We start from the raw sequence: 17981 nt of genomic DNA on the forward strand, positions 1-17981 counted from the left end.
CTGAACATTTTGTGCCTTACAATAAAGGAACTTATTTTAATTAAGCTGTATTTGTCTTTTTAAAAGGAAAGAACAACTATATAAAAAACAAAACAATAAATCACCAACACATGTATACATAACACAAAACAAGGTTCTTTTAAATGTTGTTTGAAGTAAAATGTTAACTATCCGTATTATATTCACTGAATAGTATCAGAAAATGTAAAATAAGAAACCAAAGTATATCAGTATATCAGTAGGTGATTCTCTTTGCCATTGTTTTCATCTAGTCTATACTTTTACGACAATTAAATTATTGGTTTTGGTGGGCCACCCAAGATTTTCAGTGGCCCCATTTGGCCACCCCTATGAAAGATTTCTGGGGGGCTCTCCATCTCCAGCTGCCGTGTTTGCTCCCAGCTGGGAAAACGGAATGGGTAGGTTGTGTTTCAGGTGCAGTTTAAGGTTGGTCGTATTGCTAGCTTTTGTTGCTACCTTTTTAAACAAATGCAACACACCACCCGGCTCATTCAAGTCCGTAGGTTCGCCTCGTTGATTTGGCTTAAATCCAAAATATTCCCACACCGGAGATGTGGTATTAGGTTTTGCAACCACTTCCATTTAACTTCAAATTCCCCTCGAGTAAGTCACACGTTGTCTCCTGCTTGTCTCTATATTATTAATTTGGCTACTACACTGCTGCACGCAGAGTGTCCTGACCTGGCTGTGTGTGAGCCCTCACAGCACGCCTGGCCGGTGTAGGTACCATATGTGTTCGGCCTACCAGATGTGTTCGGGGTCCGTTACGCTTACCAATGACATCACGCATTGGCTGTACGGCAACCCAATAGGTAATAATAATAATTCTAAATAAAACAGGAAGTTAACCTAAATGACATTTAAGACACTGCAACGAAAGTAACAAAAACAATGTAATATCCTTTTACGTTTCACAGAACACAAATTGGGTTATTTACATAATTATGTTTACACTGTGGTGACATTTACGGGACACAATTCACTGGGTTATATAGTGTGTGTTGCACCATGGACGAGTTAGTGAGTGCACCGTTGTTGTGTTGTCATTCTAGCTTGTGTAGCGTGTATACAAGATCATCCTGCTTTGCTGTAATGTGATGGAAAATAAAGTGTGGAGTGACTTCCATACTAAAAACGCCACCTCCGACTCCCATTCATCGGCTCTACAACACTGTAGATTGTTATTTTTTAACATTCAAACATAAAAAATAACAATCGACATTAATCTGAACGAGGGAGGGGATTTATTATCATTACAACGTAATTTCCCAATCATTTAAATATGAATATGGTGAAATACATTTTTAGAATAAGCAAGAAATGTATTTAACTCCTGTTTGACAATAACTGTGAATTTGTTTCCTTTATTTAAAATTAGAAATCAAATTTGATCATACACCAATAGGGCGGGTCATACTCAGGTGCTAACATGAATCTGAAGGAAATCCTAACATGGGGGTGTCTAAATTATGTGTTTTTTTATGGGGAATTCAAATATGAGCTTATTTTTAGGATAACTAACCTACATCGTTTTGTATTTCTAAATTGGCAATGTTACCCTTTCGAACCTCTATACAAGATAGTAAAAGATATAAGGGAAATAATTTATATTGACAAAGCCAAATCATTTTTAAATATGTATTAACAGGGGAACTGCATATATATAACTGGTTAAGATTATAAAGATCAATCTTCTGACTTCTTGAACTTTGCCAGGTTGCACAAGTCCTGCTTTGACTCATTCTTGGACATCAGTCTCCTGCTGGTCTCCTGAGCTCTGATCCCTCCATCCCTCTTTTCCTGTGAGAAGTACTTAGCTGAAATCTCGGTCACCATTTTAACAACCCCGATTTCTCTTATTCTTCTCCTTCTCTCTCTCTCTCTCTACCTACACTCATTCGTGTACCCCCGGTATACGCTAGTCAGCGCCCCTAGTTACACCAATCAGCGTGCGATTACCGTACAGCCAATCACAATGCGTGACGTCATTGGTAAGCGACGGACCCCGAACACATATGGTAGGGCGAACACATATGGTACTGACACCAGCAGCCACAGCGCGCCTGGCTAAAATGTTGGTCACATCTATATGTAAACAAACACGCATGTAAACGGCAATTTATCGAGCTCAGAAAAGTTATCGAGTTCATTTTTATTTATCGTACGATAAGTCAATTAATTGATTATCGCGACAGGCCTAGCCAAACAAAGGTGCTACAACTTCAGTGTCAGTCAAGAAAAACGCAACCTGTTCATGCTCTATGGGCCTAGATAGGAGTATTTTTGTACACAAGAGTCAGGCAATTTTGGCTTCTTGCGCTACTGAACAACTTTCATAGGAATGAACGGGGTCCCTCCTCCAACACTGTATCCAGTTCTCTTTATACATAAATGCCCATACTGAGCTGTGAAAACATATAAGGATTTGAGGCGATTGCATATCTGAACACAAAATGGACTTCACATGAGCAAGTGCACTATGTTTTAGTACATAGTGCAATTTATCGTATTTTAATCTCGATTACGATTTTGGCTTGCAACGATTACGAAAACAACGTAATCTAAATAAAACAATTATTTTGCTGCGTGCGTTTTCGCCCCTCCCTAAAAGCCCTCTCAACCAGGTTGTGAGTGACAATAGTTGTGTGAGTTCAGCGCGAGCAAAGATGGCAGAACAAGAGCAACTTGTGAACAAGAAAGGTAAAACGAATTCCGCTCTTTGAACAAAAATAAATGCAGCAGGGGCGGACTGGCCATCGTTGTGTTCTGGAGAATCACAGAGGGCCGGCTCGGCCCGCTTTTTATAAACGTCATCATTTCAGTTGCGCTGACAGGCGACAGAGGTCCACAGTTTCCCCGCAGCAAGGCTCCCCCGCCCCCCCGTTGACAGTTCACGAGCGTGCCCCCTCGACTTCATCCACCACATCACAGTCATCAATTAAGGACGCGCTTTACAGTGCAACGGCCTACTCAACCAGCTCGCAAAGACACAAAGATATAACAGATGCCATCACATTCTACATAGCTAAAGACATGTGCCCAGTTAGTACGGTTAGCAACTGGTTAGCACTATGGACAACTAGTTAACACTATGGACAAGCGATGCCATCTCGGCATCATTTCACCAGATCTGCACTGCATGCCCTATATGACAAATGCCGTGGGGAAGTTGAACAATATGTGGCTTCAGCTGAATACTTTGCAGTTGAGTTATACTTAAAGTTCAGGGTAATCAACTGTTAAAGATACTGTTCAAATTATTATTATTATTTATTTTAAAGTTCAATAAATGGATGTTTTAAAAGTCAATGAATTAAATAATCAATTAATAAGAATTAAATAATCGTGATATCAATATTGACCAAAATAATTGTGATTATGATTTTTGCCATAATCGAGCAGCCCTACTATGTTTCCTGTTTATTCCATCTCTAAAATATTTGTTTCTAAGTTATGATGGATGTATGTAGGGGGGTGCTCTCCAGTGTGGCTCTCTGTCACACTCACCTTGTGCAGTCCCACAGAAGTGTGGCGGGTCAGCGTGCAGAGCAGAGCCGGGGGGGGGGCAGAGCGTTGGTGTCTCTGCAGCTGGTGCTTCAGTCCGGAGAAGGACTGTGAGGGGCGATGTTCACCCAGTGGCTCGATGAAAAGGCGCTCCTCTCCGATGTGGATGAACCCAGTCTGTACGAGACATCAAAGTGTGATTCCCATTAGGAGACTGTTCTACAGTTGAGAAAAGTAGCAGTTTAACAGCTTGTATGGTGAATGGAGCGTGTTTAAATATAATGCAACCAGCAGCATTGTTTTGCTGTATCTTTTTTTCCCTAATGATCACTTATTAATTTAACACAATATTGATTCTGTTGACAGCCAGTTTATAAAAGCATTCCATCCCTATACATTTGTATGGTTTACAACCATTACCAAATGCTCATTCTACTCTATATAATAAACCATTTTGCACTGCAGAAAATATTAGACGCGATTGTTTGGTTTTCATAAGCTTTGAAAGAAACGTCTTTTATCTACTAGTACTAGCACAACATCTGCAGAACCCTGTCAGAATGAGTGTCCCTACAAGTGGGACTGCAGTGGTCTTCTAGACAAGTCCACTCCTCCGCCCCCTAAAGACTCAAGCTCTCTAACAGAGTGACAGTTCTCCTCACGTTGTCTGATGGTGAATCCAGAGATAAAGACTAATGTCACAACGGTACAATGCAAAGTACGACATACCTGAAGATGAACGACAGCATACAAGGTACAGCTTTTGTGTGTGTGTGTGTGTGTGTGTGTGTGTGTGTGTGTGTGTGTGTGTGTGTGTGTGTGTGTGTGTGTGTGTGTGTGTGTGTGTGTGTGTGTGTGTGTGTGTGTGTGTGTGTGCACACATCTCTTCCTGACACCTGTCTTAGATGTTAGAAATATCTCCATCAGATATTAATTGCTCCTCCAGGACAGAGATCAGAATTACTATCAATGGAATATTAAAAAGGAGATATTATGCTCATGTTGAGGTTCATGGTTAACTGGCCGGCTCTCTTGTGATTGGTCAGCCGCTTAGCCGCTTAGAGATGTCCCGCCCCTTAGCCTATCACGTATAATGTGTTGGAGTGCTAGCCAATAGAATCACAAGTGTTACATAGTGACAGAGGTGGGACCAAGTCATTGTTTTGCAAGTCCGAGTCAAGTCTCAAGTCTTTGCGCTCAAGTCCAAGTCAAGTCTCAAGTCATTGTCTTGCAAGTCCAAGTCAAGTCTCAAGTCAGGATGGGCAAGTTCAAGTCAAGTCCAAGTCCTAAACTTTGACAAAACGAGTCATAAACAAGTCATTATGTGTTTTTCACCAAATGTAATGACATCGATCAACAGAATAATACTTAATAATCAAATTGCTCTTTATTAGTCACATTAATAATTTAATAATCCATTTTCTCTCTGCTGGTAAAGTAACGTGTGTTTTTCTAATTTAAGAGGGATCAGTAAGGTAAGGCTACCGTGACGGTTTGATTCAGAAGGAGTTTAATGGATAAGATCCCTGATGTTAAGGTGACCAGAATGTTTATTTCCACTATGTACAACATGTTATAAGGGACCACAATCTATCTTTATGCAAGGGATAATGTGCAGCCAGGTGGTCTCTATGGGGAAAAGAACACCTTAATCTAGAACCCTCTGCAGGTGGTACTTTAAGTATATATTGATGCTAATACTTTTGTACTTTTACTTGTAACATTTTGAATGCAGGACTTTTTATTGTACAGGGTTCCTGCAGGTTTCGCCAACTCAAATTTAAGACTTTTTAACACCTTTTTAAGACCACTTTGAATAGAATTTAAGACCTATTTCACGGCAATAAAGTATGAAGGAAAATGTATATAAAGAAGAAATACGTCCCATAATCACTTACAAAGTAAATGTATTCATGTTCAACATAAGAACAATGACTGAACACAACAGCGTAACAGTACAGAACTGTGTTAGCGTGTTAGACAAAAAGTGTGTATGTGTGTGCGCTTGAGTGTGTGTGTGTGTGTTAGGGCTGTGCAATTAATCATATTTTAATCGCAATTACGATTTTGGCCTGCCACAATTACGAAAACAACATAATCGGAAAAAACGATTATTTTGCTTTGCTAGGTTGTGACAGTGCACTACAACATATTTGATCTAATGAATTTTTTAGTAATGTATCATTTATTTAATTAATTTTTGTATTGGTTTTTCAGTTGAATTATACGTTCAGGGTAATCAACAGATCAAAAGATACTGTTCAAATTATTATCTGTTTTAAAGTTCAATAAATGGATGTTTTCAAAGTCAATGAATAATCATATTTAATAATCGTGATATTAATTATTGACCAACATAATCTTGATTATTGCCATAATCGAGCAGCCCTAGTGTGTGTGTGTGTGTGTGTGTGTGTGTGTGTGTGTGTGTGTGTGTGTGTGTGTGTGTGTGTGTGTGTGTGTGTGTGTGTGTGTGTGTGTGTGTGTGTGTGTGTGTGTGTGAAGTGTGTCTCTGAGAGAGAGTGACAAGAGCTATATTCAGACTGAGCTCTGCTGCCTTGGCTACACTATGTCATCGTTGCTGTTGTATGATTGGTGTTTATCTACGGTATTTAGCGTCTACAGCACCTCCGCTTTTAGGGTTGACGTAGACCCAAACTTCGCCCGGAGGTCCCCCGGTGTTGTTGCGGGAGCTGCTGCACTAGCTAACACTCCACTAGCTAACGCTGCACTAGCTGCTGCTGCACTAGCTAACGCTGCACTAGCTGCTGCTGCACTAGCTAACGCTCCACTAGCTAACGCTACATTAGCTAACCCTACATTAGCAAAACAAACACTAATTTATTTTGCAAAAGGTGCAGCGGGCTTCAAACACGTTCCCTCCACTGGTTTCAACCAAGCACTAAATTAGATGTTTTCCAACCAAATACGGTTGAACTTACACTTCCCCATATTTATTTGTAAGTAGATTCGAAGATAGGCTACATGAGCTGAAGCTTGGTTGCTAGGTTACTAGCTGGGTGTTCTCCAACAAGGGGCCGGGGGAAACAAAGTTAGTGATTACTGGTTCCATGTTGATTTAATTCAATACAAATTGTTGGGGGGAACTGAAAGGCTATTACCGTACTGGTTACTTTGCAGCCCGGACATTTCCCCCAAAACACATTTAGACGCTATCGCAACACAGAAGTACCTTTCAAATCCGATAATTTTTAAGACCTTCTGAATCATATTTAAGACCTTTTTAAGGCCTTAAATTCTGATTATCAAATGTAAGACTTTTTAAGACTTGTTAAGACCCCGCGGGAACCCTGATTGTAACTTTTTTTAATTGTCTGAACTTCTCCCACCTCTGACAATAAATCCTGAGTGTTTACCCTGCTCTGAAGGTTATTCTCATTTTAGAAATCCTGCACTCAGCTTTGCTTTCTCCAGTATCATTGAAAAGCAGCCAGATGCTGCTTCTTTTTTCGGTTTTCGCTCATTTCTTGACTTTTTCCGACGCGCTTGCATTTAAATCCGGCTCCCCGTCTCCCCGTCGCTCTGCACATGCTGTGCCCCCACCCTTCTTTCACATAATGGTATGATCCTAGTGTGTCCTCGCATATGATTGGCCGCATGGTGGCCCAGCTAAATAAAGACCCGCCCCTGCCTGCAAGGATTCTCAGCCAGAGTAGGAGCGGCTGAAGATTCTGCTTTCCCCGACGGGAGTCTGCTCTTCTAGCGGCAGCTCGCGATCGGCGTGTTGGAGACCTCTGAATTAAAGTAGCAAGTCACCTCAAGTCAGAAGGCTCAAGTCCAAGTCAAGTCCCGAGTCATTGGTGTTCAAGTCCAAGTCGAGTCGCAAGTCTTTTGTGATGTTGTCAAGTCGAGTCTCAAGTCATAAAATGTGTGACTCGAGTCTGACTCGAGTCCAAGTCATGTGACTCGAGTCCACACCTCTGCATAGTGATGTCATTATATTACAGAAGAAAACAAAGGAGGGGGGGGGAGAAACTCCCTCTGGACGGAACACAGGGATTTTAGCCTTTGCAGACCATTTACATGCACAGAAAACTATACAACACAGTACAGGAGAGGGAAAACCATAATAGGCCCTCCTATTATGTTACTTTTATAAAAGGCAGCGGTGTAACAGCGGATTGCATTTATGCAAATAAACTGTTTATCATATCAGAATAACTTATATCATTCAAATTGTAACTGGCTGTTACACATTTTATATGGAACATGTGGGCTTGAATAAAATGTGCTGGGCAGTCAGCCCGACATGAAGCTCCAACTCCATCCTCTAAGTCAGTGCTTCTCAAACTTTGTTCAGTAATGTACCCCCTTTGAAACATTTTCTCAGCCAAGTAACCCCTGACCGATCCCGAAATGTTTTGATCGAAAAAGCCTATATGAATAATTACAATATAGTGATGTTCCCTCAGGGTGTGATGTATTAACTCCTTCGTGGTATAAATTACAACACACTAAGGATATTTTAATTTTATGCATGAAAAAAAAATAACATAACACAGTTTTTCAATTTAAGTAATATGTTATTGTGAAAAACTATAAAATACAATACACACATTTGACAGGTTTATATGAGGACCCCCTTGGTGGTTCTAGGAATGTTTTATTTAACATTGTGTTTTCTATTTAACTTATTTTACTAAGATTATTTTTTTAATTAACCTTTTTTTTATTTTTTTTATCTCACGTACCCCCTGCAGTACCCCAACGTACCCCATTTGAGAATCACTGCTCTAAGTGGTCAAGAAACTCTCTGCTGCTTCTGAGAAACTCTTGCGAGAGCAAAGTGTAGACACTCTATAAATCTATAAATCAAATCAGCTCTCATGTCAGAGTGCAAACTGTAGTAATGCTGTTTTGCACACTTTCCAGCAAAAATGTGTGAGGTCTGCACAGCGGCAGAGAGCAGACTGATGCCTGCTCTGACTGCAGCACAGAGGTATGCTATAAAACACAGCAGCAGCTCCTCTGCTCCAACGCTTCACACACATTCCACTCCTGGCTGAGCCCCCGGATAACAAATGCTGTTAGCCAGCAGAACGTGGACTGGAGGATGGATTAAAGTATTTCTGCAGCTCCACAAACACAGCGACATGATACTATTCATAGGCATTAGCTGGGGAGGGAAGTATATCATAACCATGGAGACAGCTGTGGGAGGATGTGAGGTGTTCTGAAATCCCTCCTTTCTGAGCTGCAGAAGTTTGATTTCATCTCTGAAGCATAAATCCATTTAGTTATGGAAGTTATTGCAGTACTGTGAGAAACTCTGAATAGAAAAATAATGCTCTTTAACATACTGTTGCGACCTGGCTCAAAAGGCCACAACAAAAAGGAGACACAACATGTCAACGGGTAGGTAAAGCTGTTTATTTGCACAACACTGTTCAAGTCAACTCATGGTTTATACTCATCAGAGTCGGGTGCCTGCAGGAAAAAGCAGAGAGAGACCAGAGAGGAGCAGAGAGGCTTCAAATAGCTGCAGGACACCAGACCCAGGTGCCCTGAGTTACTGTAATCAATGCAATCACTGGAGCCAATGCAGCACAGACAAAACAGCCACACCCTCTCTACTGATGGACCCACAGGGGCATCACAGCCCCCCCTTAAGACGGGGCCCCAAAGGGGTCCACGACAACCCAATATCCTTCTTCTTAACTCCAGCTTTTTTACTTTCCTTCTTAGGGCTGGAGGACGCTCCTCCTCCGCCGCTGTCTTCGAACTCTTGCCTTGCGATTTCGTACTGCTTCTTCGCCTCCACTGCCTTTATGTCCCACTCCTCCTTGGGTTGGCTGGCGTTGAGCCACAGCATGTAGGCGCTCATCGGCCTCGCTGACCTCCTTCGGCCTCCTCTTCTTCGGCCTCCTCTCCTTCGGCCTCCTCTCCTTCGGCCTCCTCTCCTTCGGCCTCCTCTCCTTCGCTTTGTGGGGTTTCCTCTCTTTCTTCTCCTTCACCACTTTGACTGTCTTCTCCTTCTTCTTTGTCTCGATCTGAAAGTCAAAGGACCGTGCTGGACCACTTTTTCCAGACTCCGAAACAGGTAGGTCAGTAGACATCCTACGGCTCTGCACACGCGTAATAGTATAAACTGGAGACACACTTGGAAATTGCAAAGCGCTCTCATCTGGCTCTACAGATGTCAACGGCCTGGAAACCACCACAGGCGGTGGCACACCCGCCTACACAGCACTACCAGCAAGATCGTTGCCCAAAATCATCTGTACCCCATCAAGTGGCAATGCGGGACGCACGCCGATAGACACAACTCCCCGTACCAGCTAACAATCCAACACTACTGTATGACGTCGCACAGGAATCAAGCCCATCTCCATGCCCCTCATCAGCACAAAATCCCCAGTCTCTGTCTCTGGCGAAAAAGGCAACACTGACTCAACAATAAATGAGTATCTAGCTGCTGTGTCACGCAACACCTTAATCGGAACATACTTGTCACTACCGACTACTGATACAACAGCTTCAGTGATGAACGGCGCAAAACCAGAACCCGCATCCGGGTCGGCACAAACCGGCTTCTTATCAGGCACCATGTCCGAGCCTACACCCAACGGTTTTTTATCCAACACGGCAGAACAACACATGGCTGGAGCATGTGGTGACAAACGAGGCTTCCCCTTAGTTTCCAGCAACGGACACTGCTCCTTCCAATGACCCCCTTCTCTGCAATAATGACATAGGTCCACTTTGGCCCCCTCAGGTCGCCCTGTACCTACAAATCTACGGGAGGAGCCTGGTGAAAACGTTGCACCACCGCGGGCATAGCCATTGTCTTCTCCACGTTTCCAATCACCCCTAGAATACTTCTCAGTAAAACTGCCCTTATGTGTCAACACAAAATCGTCCGCTAATTCAGCAGCTCTAAACGCGGTGGAAGGTTTCTGTTCATTCACATAAGTGGCCACACGCTGAGGGAGAATGTTTTTTAATTGTTCCAAGACAATGAGCTCACAAAGACCGTCAAAACTTGCAACCTTTGCTGCCGCGCACCACCGCTGAAAATGAGAAGTTAAATCACGGATAAATTCCACATGTGTCTGCTTATCTCCCTTGACCCAACTTCTGAACCTTTGACGATACGCTTCAGGAACCAGTTCGTAAGACTTCAACACCGCTGATTTTACTCTATCATAGTCCAAAGCATTTTCGCCACAAACAGCTGAATAGGCTACCTGTGCTCGCCCAGTGAGTACACACTGAAGTAACAGCACTCTGTCCGAATCTGACCAGTTTCTTGCCTCTGCTATGCGTTCAAATAGAGTGAAAAAAATGTCCGGGTCACGCTCATTGAACTTTGGCACTAATCGCAAGTAAGAAATGATATCGCCACTGCCTGATGCCGACCTATCACCACCATCCTCCCCTGGAGAAAACTTGCCCTCTCCCATCAGCCGTAATCTAGCATGTTCCACCTCACATTTCATCTTCTCCACCTCTAAACGCTTCTCTACCTCCTGCTGCTGACCCCTCATCTCCAACTGCAACTTCTCCTGCTCCAACCTAAACTCCAACTGCAACTTCTCCTGCTCCAACTTCAACTCCAACTGCAACCTTTCCTGATCAAACTGCATGGCCAAAAGCTCCTTTTGCTGCTCGAACGTCAAACCAGCTGTCTGAACCACTACCGGCATGAACCCTGCTGCACCAGACTCACTCTTCTGCAACACCCCCTGCTCAAACAAAGATGACACAATGACAGTTTTAATGTCATGTTTCCGCTTGCTCCCCACAACAGCAATGTCATAGTGCTCTGCTATTTCGACCAACTGCGCCTTCTGGCAACCATCTAAGAAAGACACTGAGGGCGCATCCACAAACGCTGACAAGGAAGTCATAATAGCCAATCAGAAAGCAAAGTATTAAACTGCCAACACGCATGGGCATAAGATTAACCCCACAGAGAGTTTCCCCCTAACTGCCTAAACAAAATCTTCCTAATCTCACCTAGTCTTCATGTGGTTTGCAGTGGGTAATTACGCACTGGAACCCGGCGGAGTTATGGAGCGACCTGCACGCAGGTAACACCAAGAACTCACGCGGACGTGCCCCCGAGACAGCTGTCCGAAAACAGCTGACACTAACCACGTCACCACAACACTATGAAAAAAAAAAAAAAAAACAGACGCAACCCAAGGGGAAACGCCACTTAAGCCTAGCGGGGAAAATCTCTTTTACAAAAGCGTAACAAACAGCAACATCTTACCTTCTGATTGGCACACAAAACCTGACGACATGTCAAACACTACAGCTTCCTGAAACCCAAAAGACATGATGTGTCCCCCAAATAGCAGCGACAAGCCAGGACACAGCTGGACCACAACAACGAATCAGCTGCTCAATGACACCATGTGCTCTGAGCACTACACAAACTTTTTAAACAAATAACCCGTTGGACGAGCCCCCATTTGTTGCGACCTGGCTCAAAAGGCCACAACAAAAAGGAGACACAACATGTCAACGGGTAGGTAAAGGTGTTTATTTGCACAACACTGTTCAAGTCAACTCATGGTTTATACTCATCAGAGCCGGGTGCCTGCAGGAAAAAGCAGAAAGAGACCAGAGAGGAGCAGAAAGGCTTCAAATAGCTGCACGACACCAGACCCAGGTGCCCTGAGTTACTGTAATCAATGCAATCACTGGAGCCAATGCAGCACAGACAGAACAGCCACACCCTCTCTACTGATGGAGGTTCTGGTCCAGGCTCTCGTCATCTCATGCCTAGACTACTGCAACTCCCTCCTGGCTGGTCTATCTGCATGTGCCATCCGACCTCTGCAGCTCATCCAGAATGCAGCGACTCGTCTGGTCTTCAACCTTCCTAAATGTTCCCACACCACGCCGCTCCTCCGCTCCCTTCACTGGCTTCCGGTAACTGCTAGAATCCACTTCAAGACACTGGTACTTGCGTACCATGCTGCGAATGGATCTGGCCCTTCCTACATCCAGGACATGGTTAAACCGTACACCCCAGCACGTGCACTCCGCTCTGCATCAGCCAAACGACTCGCTGCACCCTCGCTGCGAAGGGGACCCAAGTTCCCATCAGCAAAAACACGTGGGTTTGCTATCCTGGCTCCAAAATTGTGGAATGAGCTCCCCATTGACATCAGGACAGCTGATAGCTTACACACCTTCCGGCGCAGACTGAAAACTCATCTCTTTCGACTCCACTTTGAGCGATAGAACTATTAACAAAGCACTTTTATACTAATAAAGGGCTGGCTTACCTAAAGCCAGTGGAGTAGCACTTGAAATGTTTTAGCTCTATGAAACCTGATGTACTTATATGATTCTGTTTTCTTCAAGTTTGTATTTTGTTGGTCGAACGCACTTATTGTAAGTCGCTTTGGATAAAAGCGTCAGCTAAATGTAATGTAATGTAATAATGTAATGGACCCACAAGGGCATCACACATACTTTCTGTTTATTATTATTATTATCAGTATGACTATTATTATGTTTAGGGACATCCTGTGTTTCTCTGCTGTAAATAAACTAAAATATTTCAACTAACAGATGTCTTGAAATTTGATGAGGACTTGGCACAAAAGACTTCAAAACAAAACCTCTGGAAGATACAACTTCTAAATGTGACAACTGTAAAATGTTGTCATTTGACAGGCAATCAGTTCTCCCGTGCTTGTGTTATAATCTGTCCTTGTCGTAGGAGTTTCTTCCTGACTTTTCTTTGACCCATATTGGCCATTTCCTGATCTGATTCCACTCTCAGTGGGATCACATATTTATCAGTGCTTTTCAAACCCATAGATTGGTTAAGATTGTATGCAAATGTCCCCTCTGTGGGACGAATAAAGGTATTCTGATTCTGAAGATTTGGCTCCAAAACTATTTTCCTCCTGACAGACAATAGCCTAAACTCACATGCCCACTGTAGTTTGTTATCAATTGAATAAAGCTTACACATCTTCCGGCGCAGACTGAAAACTCATCTCTTTCGACTCCACTTCGTGCGATACAATGACTAACTAAGCACTTATATACTAACAAAGCACTTATATACTAATAAAGCACTCATATACTAACTAAGCACTTATATACTAACAAAGCACTTATATACTAATAAAGGACTGGCTTATCTAAAGCCAGTTGAGTAGCACTTGAAATATTTAGCTCCTGATGTACTTATATGATTCTGTTTTCTTCAAGTTTGTATCTTCCTGGTCGAATGCACTTATTGTAAGTCGCTTTGGATAAAAGTGTCAGCTAAATGCAATGTAATGTAAACATAAGTCATTAATCCATTTAAAAAGTGACTGATGCCATTTTTCTTTGGAGGATCCATTCCTTGTTGGGTTGGGCCATTTGCTGATTTATACTGTCCTTGTCCGTCAAAGATGTTGCCATGGCATTTATTTCATTAGTTGCAAATTCCTTTAGGATGTGATTACTTCCCTCCTCACATCCTTCACACCTGAAAACACCTGCATTATATAGCTTTTTGTTGATTTCAGAAAAGCATTCAACACAATCTCCCCAATAAAACTGAAATATGTAGCAGACTCTGGATGATTGATTTCCTCCGTTCAGACTGATGGTCAGATTTCTGAACACCGGCGTCCATCAGGGCAGAGTGCTCGGCTCCCGCCTGTTCACTCTTAATTTAGCATTTAAGAATGACACAACCAGCATCGTCCAAATTAAGCCTGACTGAATATTTTAAATGAATAACAATATTGATTTTTTAGAGTCAGTCAGTGCTCTGTAGTACTCTATTGTCAGGGGTGCACATAACTGGTACGCAGGTACGCATGCGCGGCAAAAATCTGAAATGCGTAACGTCACTTGTGTCACTACGCGCCTTTGCGTACCTGATAGGTCATGAAAACAAAACACTTATTTCGTCTACACGTGTTTCAGTGGAGTAAACTATTAGACATGTCCAAAAAACCAAAGACATTAAGCAGCCACTTTGGCGCTTTGCTCCCCAAAAGATCTTCAGACTTTCTTGGACTGACTGAACTGGTGCTGGCCGAGCCGCGCAGGCCATAGCCGACGGACCTGTGAAGCTTACAGGAGGCAGAGGCTTAGATCACCGGACGACAGAGTTGGTCGCCGTGTGCACAGACAGACAGTAACGTCGGTATGAACAACAGAATTTACCAAAACTACGTCAACTGGCTGCGGTGGGAGACTCCCCTGTGCACATTCTGTGCACGTGCACACACTGGAGAACTGCGCAAAATCAGCTGATCACAACGTTCATGCTCTGTGGGCAAGCTGCTGCAGTTTGATTTACAACAAAGTGGAGTAAAACACAGAGTTGCAAACTTACTCGAGCTGTTAATGGAAGAGTTTGAAATCAGACCGAGGTGGAAGAAGTACTCAGATCTTGTGTAGGAATACTCTTTTACAGTAAAAGTCCTGCATTCAAAATGTTCAAGTAAAAGTAGAAAAGTATCATCAAAATATAGTTAAAGTACCAAAAGTAAAAGTAGTCATTGTGCAGATTGGTCCATTTCATAATAATTTATATGATGTGTTTTATAATTATTGATCATTGAAGTGTTATAACATTTGTTTGAATGACTTTGTATAATGCAGGGTAGCTTGTGAATTTACTCCAGGTGGAAGTAAAGTCTGATTTAAGACTTGATTATATTTCACATCATTCATCCACATCTGTGAAGTAACTAAAGGTATAAATACATGTAGTGGAGTAAAAGTACACCATTTACCTCTGAACTGTAGAGGAGTAGAAGTACAAAGTAGCATCAAATAGAAATACTCAAGTCAACTACAAGTATCTCAAAATTGTACTTAAGTAGAGTACTTGAATAAGTGTACTTAGTAACTTCCCACATCTGAAATCAGATATGACTTCAAGTCATGTGATCATTTCTTAGTATTTGATCCTTCAACTTGGCCTCAGGAAATGCAAGGACTTCACAGTTTTGGCAACAAGTTTTGGAGAAAGCAAATTGGAGGTTTAAAAAGAGACAGGGAGGTGCATCTTCATCATCTAGCATTAGTGTTAATTTCGTCAGCTATTTTTTTATTTAGTTTTAGTCTTAGTCCTGTGTTAAATTTTCTTTTTAGTTTTAGTCATATTTAGTCACCTTCATCCTGTTTTTATTTAGTCAAGTTTTAGTCGACTAAAAGTCTGAGCATTTTAGTCTTATTTTAGTCTACTTTTTGTCAATGAAAACTGATGAGTCTTTTTTAGTCATCAGATTATATAGAACATTTCAGTCAAAGTAGTCTAGTCAAAACCAATAATTTGTCATTTTAGTCAAACGTATTTCACAATAAGATTATATCTTGTCCTTATTTGATGAAAAACACAGGTTGATTAGAAAGCAGCTTTGCAGAGAGTATTATGGTCAGGTTTGTGGTGTTTGTACCAGCTGTGTTATGGCCACATTGCTTCCCTTCTGATAAAACAATGCATTCGCTTTTTTTCTCCGCCTCATTGTAGCGAAAAAGGGCCCAAATATCACATAGTTTCTTTCTCCCAAGCAGTGGTGGCTTTAGACTTTTTCGTTGTCAGTCATTTTGACGGACAGGATCGTAACATTTCCGTCATAATCCATTATTATCCGTCGAGTGCACAATTTATCACGCGCTGACAGGGGGGTATTCGGTTAAGGCGAGTGCGACCACTGCTCCCAAGCCCTGTTGTTGCCATTTTATTTTTCTGTTAAATAAGGTTAGTTAGACCATGAGTTAGACCCGAGTCTTCCTGACAGTTCATATTTTGCCGCTGCCCGGTGTAATTCAAATCTACCGCCGCGCGCAGTACAGACACACACCAGCGGCGCCGGATTCATTTCAGAAGTGGGGGGGGCCAAAAAGTGCGTGTGTATGTGACATAGCCTACTTGCCAACCCTCACGATTTTCGCGGGAAACTCCCGTTTTCCTCCCGGGGTCATATTTATCCCGCATTTCTCCCGATTTCTGACTAAATCTGATTTGTTTCATTCTAACATAACGCACCAAATGTTACTGTTTCCACTCGGACTTCAATACAGCTACACCATTGTTTGGTTTCCATGGTAACGTGTAATTTTAGTAGCGCGAGCAAATGAAAGTCTGAGAGGGTCTTCAGGAGGAAGATAGTCAGAGAAAACAGAACAAGAATGGACAACTCAACCCTCTGCTCACTCCTTTCCTGTAAATTAAACTATACAGACCAGCCCACACATATGACAGCGCAGTTGCTCATTCCATCTCTTCTTTTTTCCTGCTACGCTCTTGTTTGACAAGCTGAATGTAGACTGGTGTTTGACTGAAGTAAGCTCTGTGAAAAGTTCCAGTTATTAACTCGGTATTTACAAAGCTGTCATCTCCACATTTGGAGAAAGTTACAAGCCGTTTGACAGCAGCACATCTGCATATTTCACAGAAGGCTCGTTTAGTGGTTTTGCATATAATTAACCACTCTCTGTTTTTGTACCATTCTGCATTGAAGTACCTTCTCTTTGCCCAAATAAGCTTTTATTGGCCCGTCACAATGTCCCGACAACAAACCTCCATGCAGTCGGAACCAGCCTGTTTCGGTTCAACGATGCCGGCGGCGGCGGTTTTGACAGCCTCTGCGGCCGCAGAGCTGCTGCTGGGGTTCATCTGGCTGCGCTGGTTCTATGGTTGAAGGACCAGGCTCCGGAGTTGTGGATGTCAGGGATGTGACATTCAAGTTGTTGAATTTCAGCTTAGTTTGACTGTATTTTGTTTTCTTATGCACCGGTTCTTGACATGTTTGCAAGTTTATAGGTTAACGGCTGACACACACTGAACAACGTAACACATAACGTAAACAACGTAACAAATAAACACATCTAAGCTTTGTTATTGGTTGTAATGTACATGGATACATTTGAATGGTGTGATAATGTCCTATTTGATTGGATTAAAATGTACATATTCTTCCTGTTATGTCTGCCTGCTGTATTTTACCTAATGCAAAGTGACCTGCTCCATCGAAATCAGTCGCATTGATCCGAAGACACATTTTGAGTTGTATACACTGTTGGAAAGAGGAGATTCCTAGCTTTCTAATGATATCAGGATTGTTTTTGTACTATATTAAGCAAAATATGTCACATTATATAATGACTGTCACCGAGTCATCATTTTGAGAAAAAGGCCTTTAAAGTTTTCTCTTCTCTGGATCGATCTGATTGATTATTAGCGGAGCAAATGATCAAAGTAGTACGGAGGGAAGATATTTTCGTTTGGATTACTGGTCTGGGGGAAGCTTGCGAGTGTGTGTGTGTGTGTGTGTGTGTGTGTGTGTGTGTGTGTGTGTGTGTGTGTGTGTGTATACGTGTGTGTGTTTGTGTATTTTTGCGTTTGTTTCCCGGGGAAAACTTTCAGGAGAAACACCGGCTGTTGTTATGCCTGCTGTGACGTTAAGTTACTCCGTTCTCCGCTTGTAATTATGCCGTTAAAAGCTTCAAAG

General features: G+C 42.4%; 1 protein-coding gene across 1 annotated transcript in view; it reads right to left on the minus strand.

The window, feature by feature from the left end:
• Positions 1-17981, minus strand: part of adamts17 (ADAM metallopeptidase with thrombospondin type 1 motif, 17) — a 215791-nt gene that overhangs the window by 166887 nt on the left and 30923 nt on the right. The window contains 2 exon segments of the mRNA XM_034222448.1: positions 3529-3583; positions 3586-3702. Of these exon segments, the coding sequence (XP_034078339.1) occupies positions 3529-3583; positions 3586-3702 (172 nt within the window).

This window comes from Gymnodraco acuticeps, unplaced genomic scaffold, assembly GCF_902827175.1.
Source record: "Gymnodraco acuticeps unplaced genomic scaffold, fGymAcu1.1, whole genome shotgun sequence".
Taxonomy (NCBI): domain Eukaryota; kingdom Metazoa; phylum Chordata; class Actinopteri; order Perciformes; family Bathydraconidae; genus Gymnodraco; species Gymnodraco acuticeps.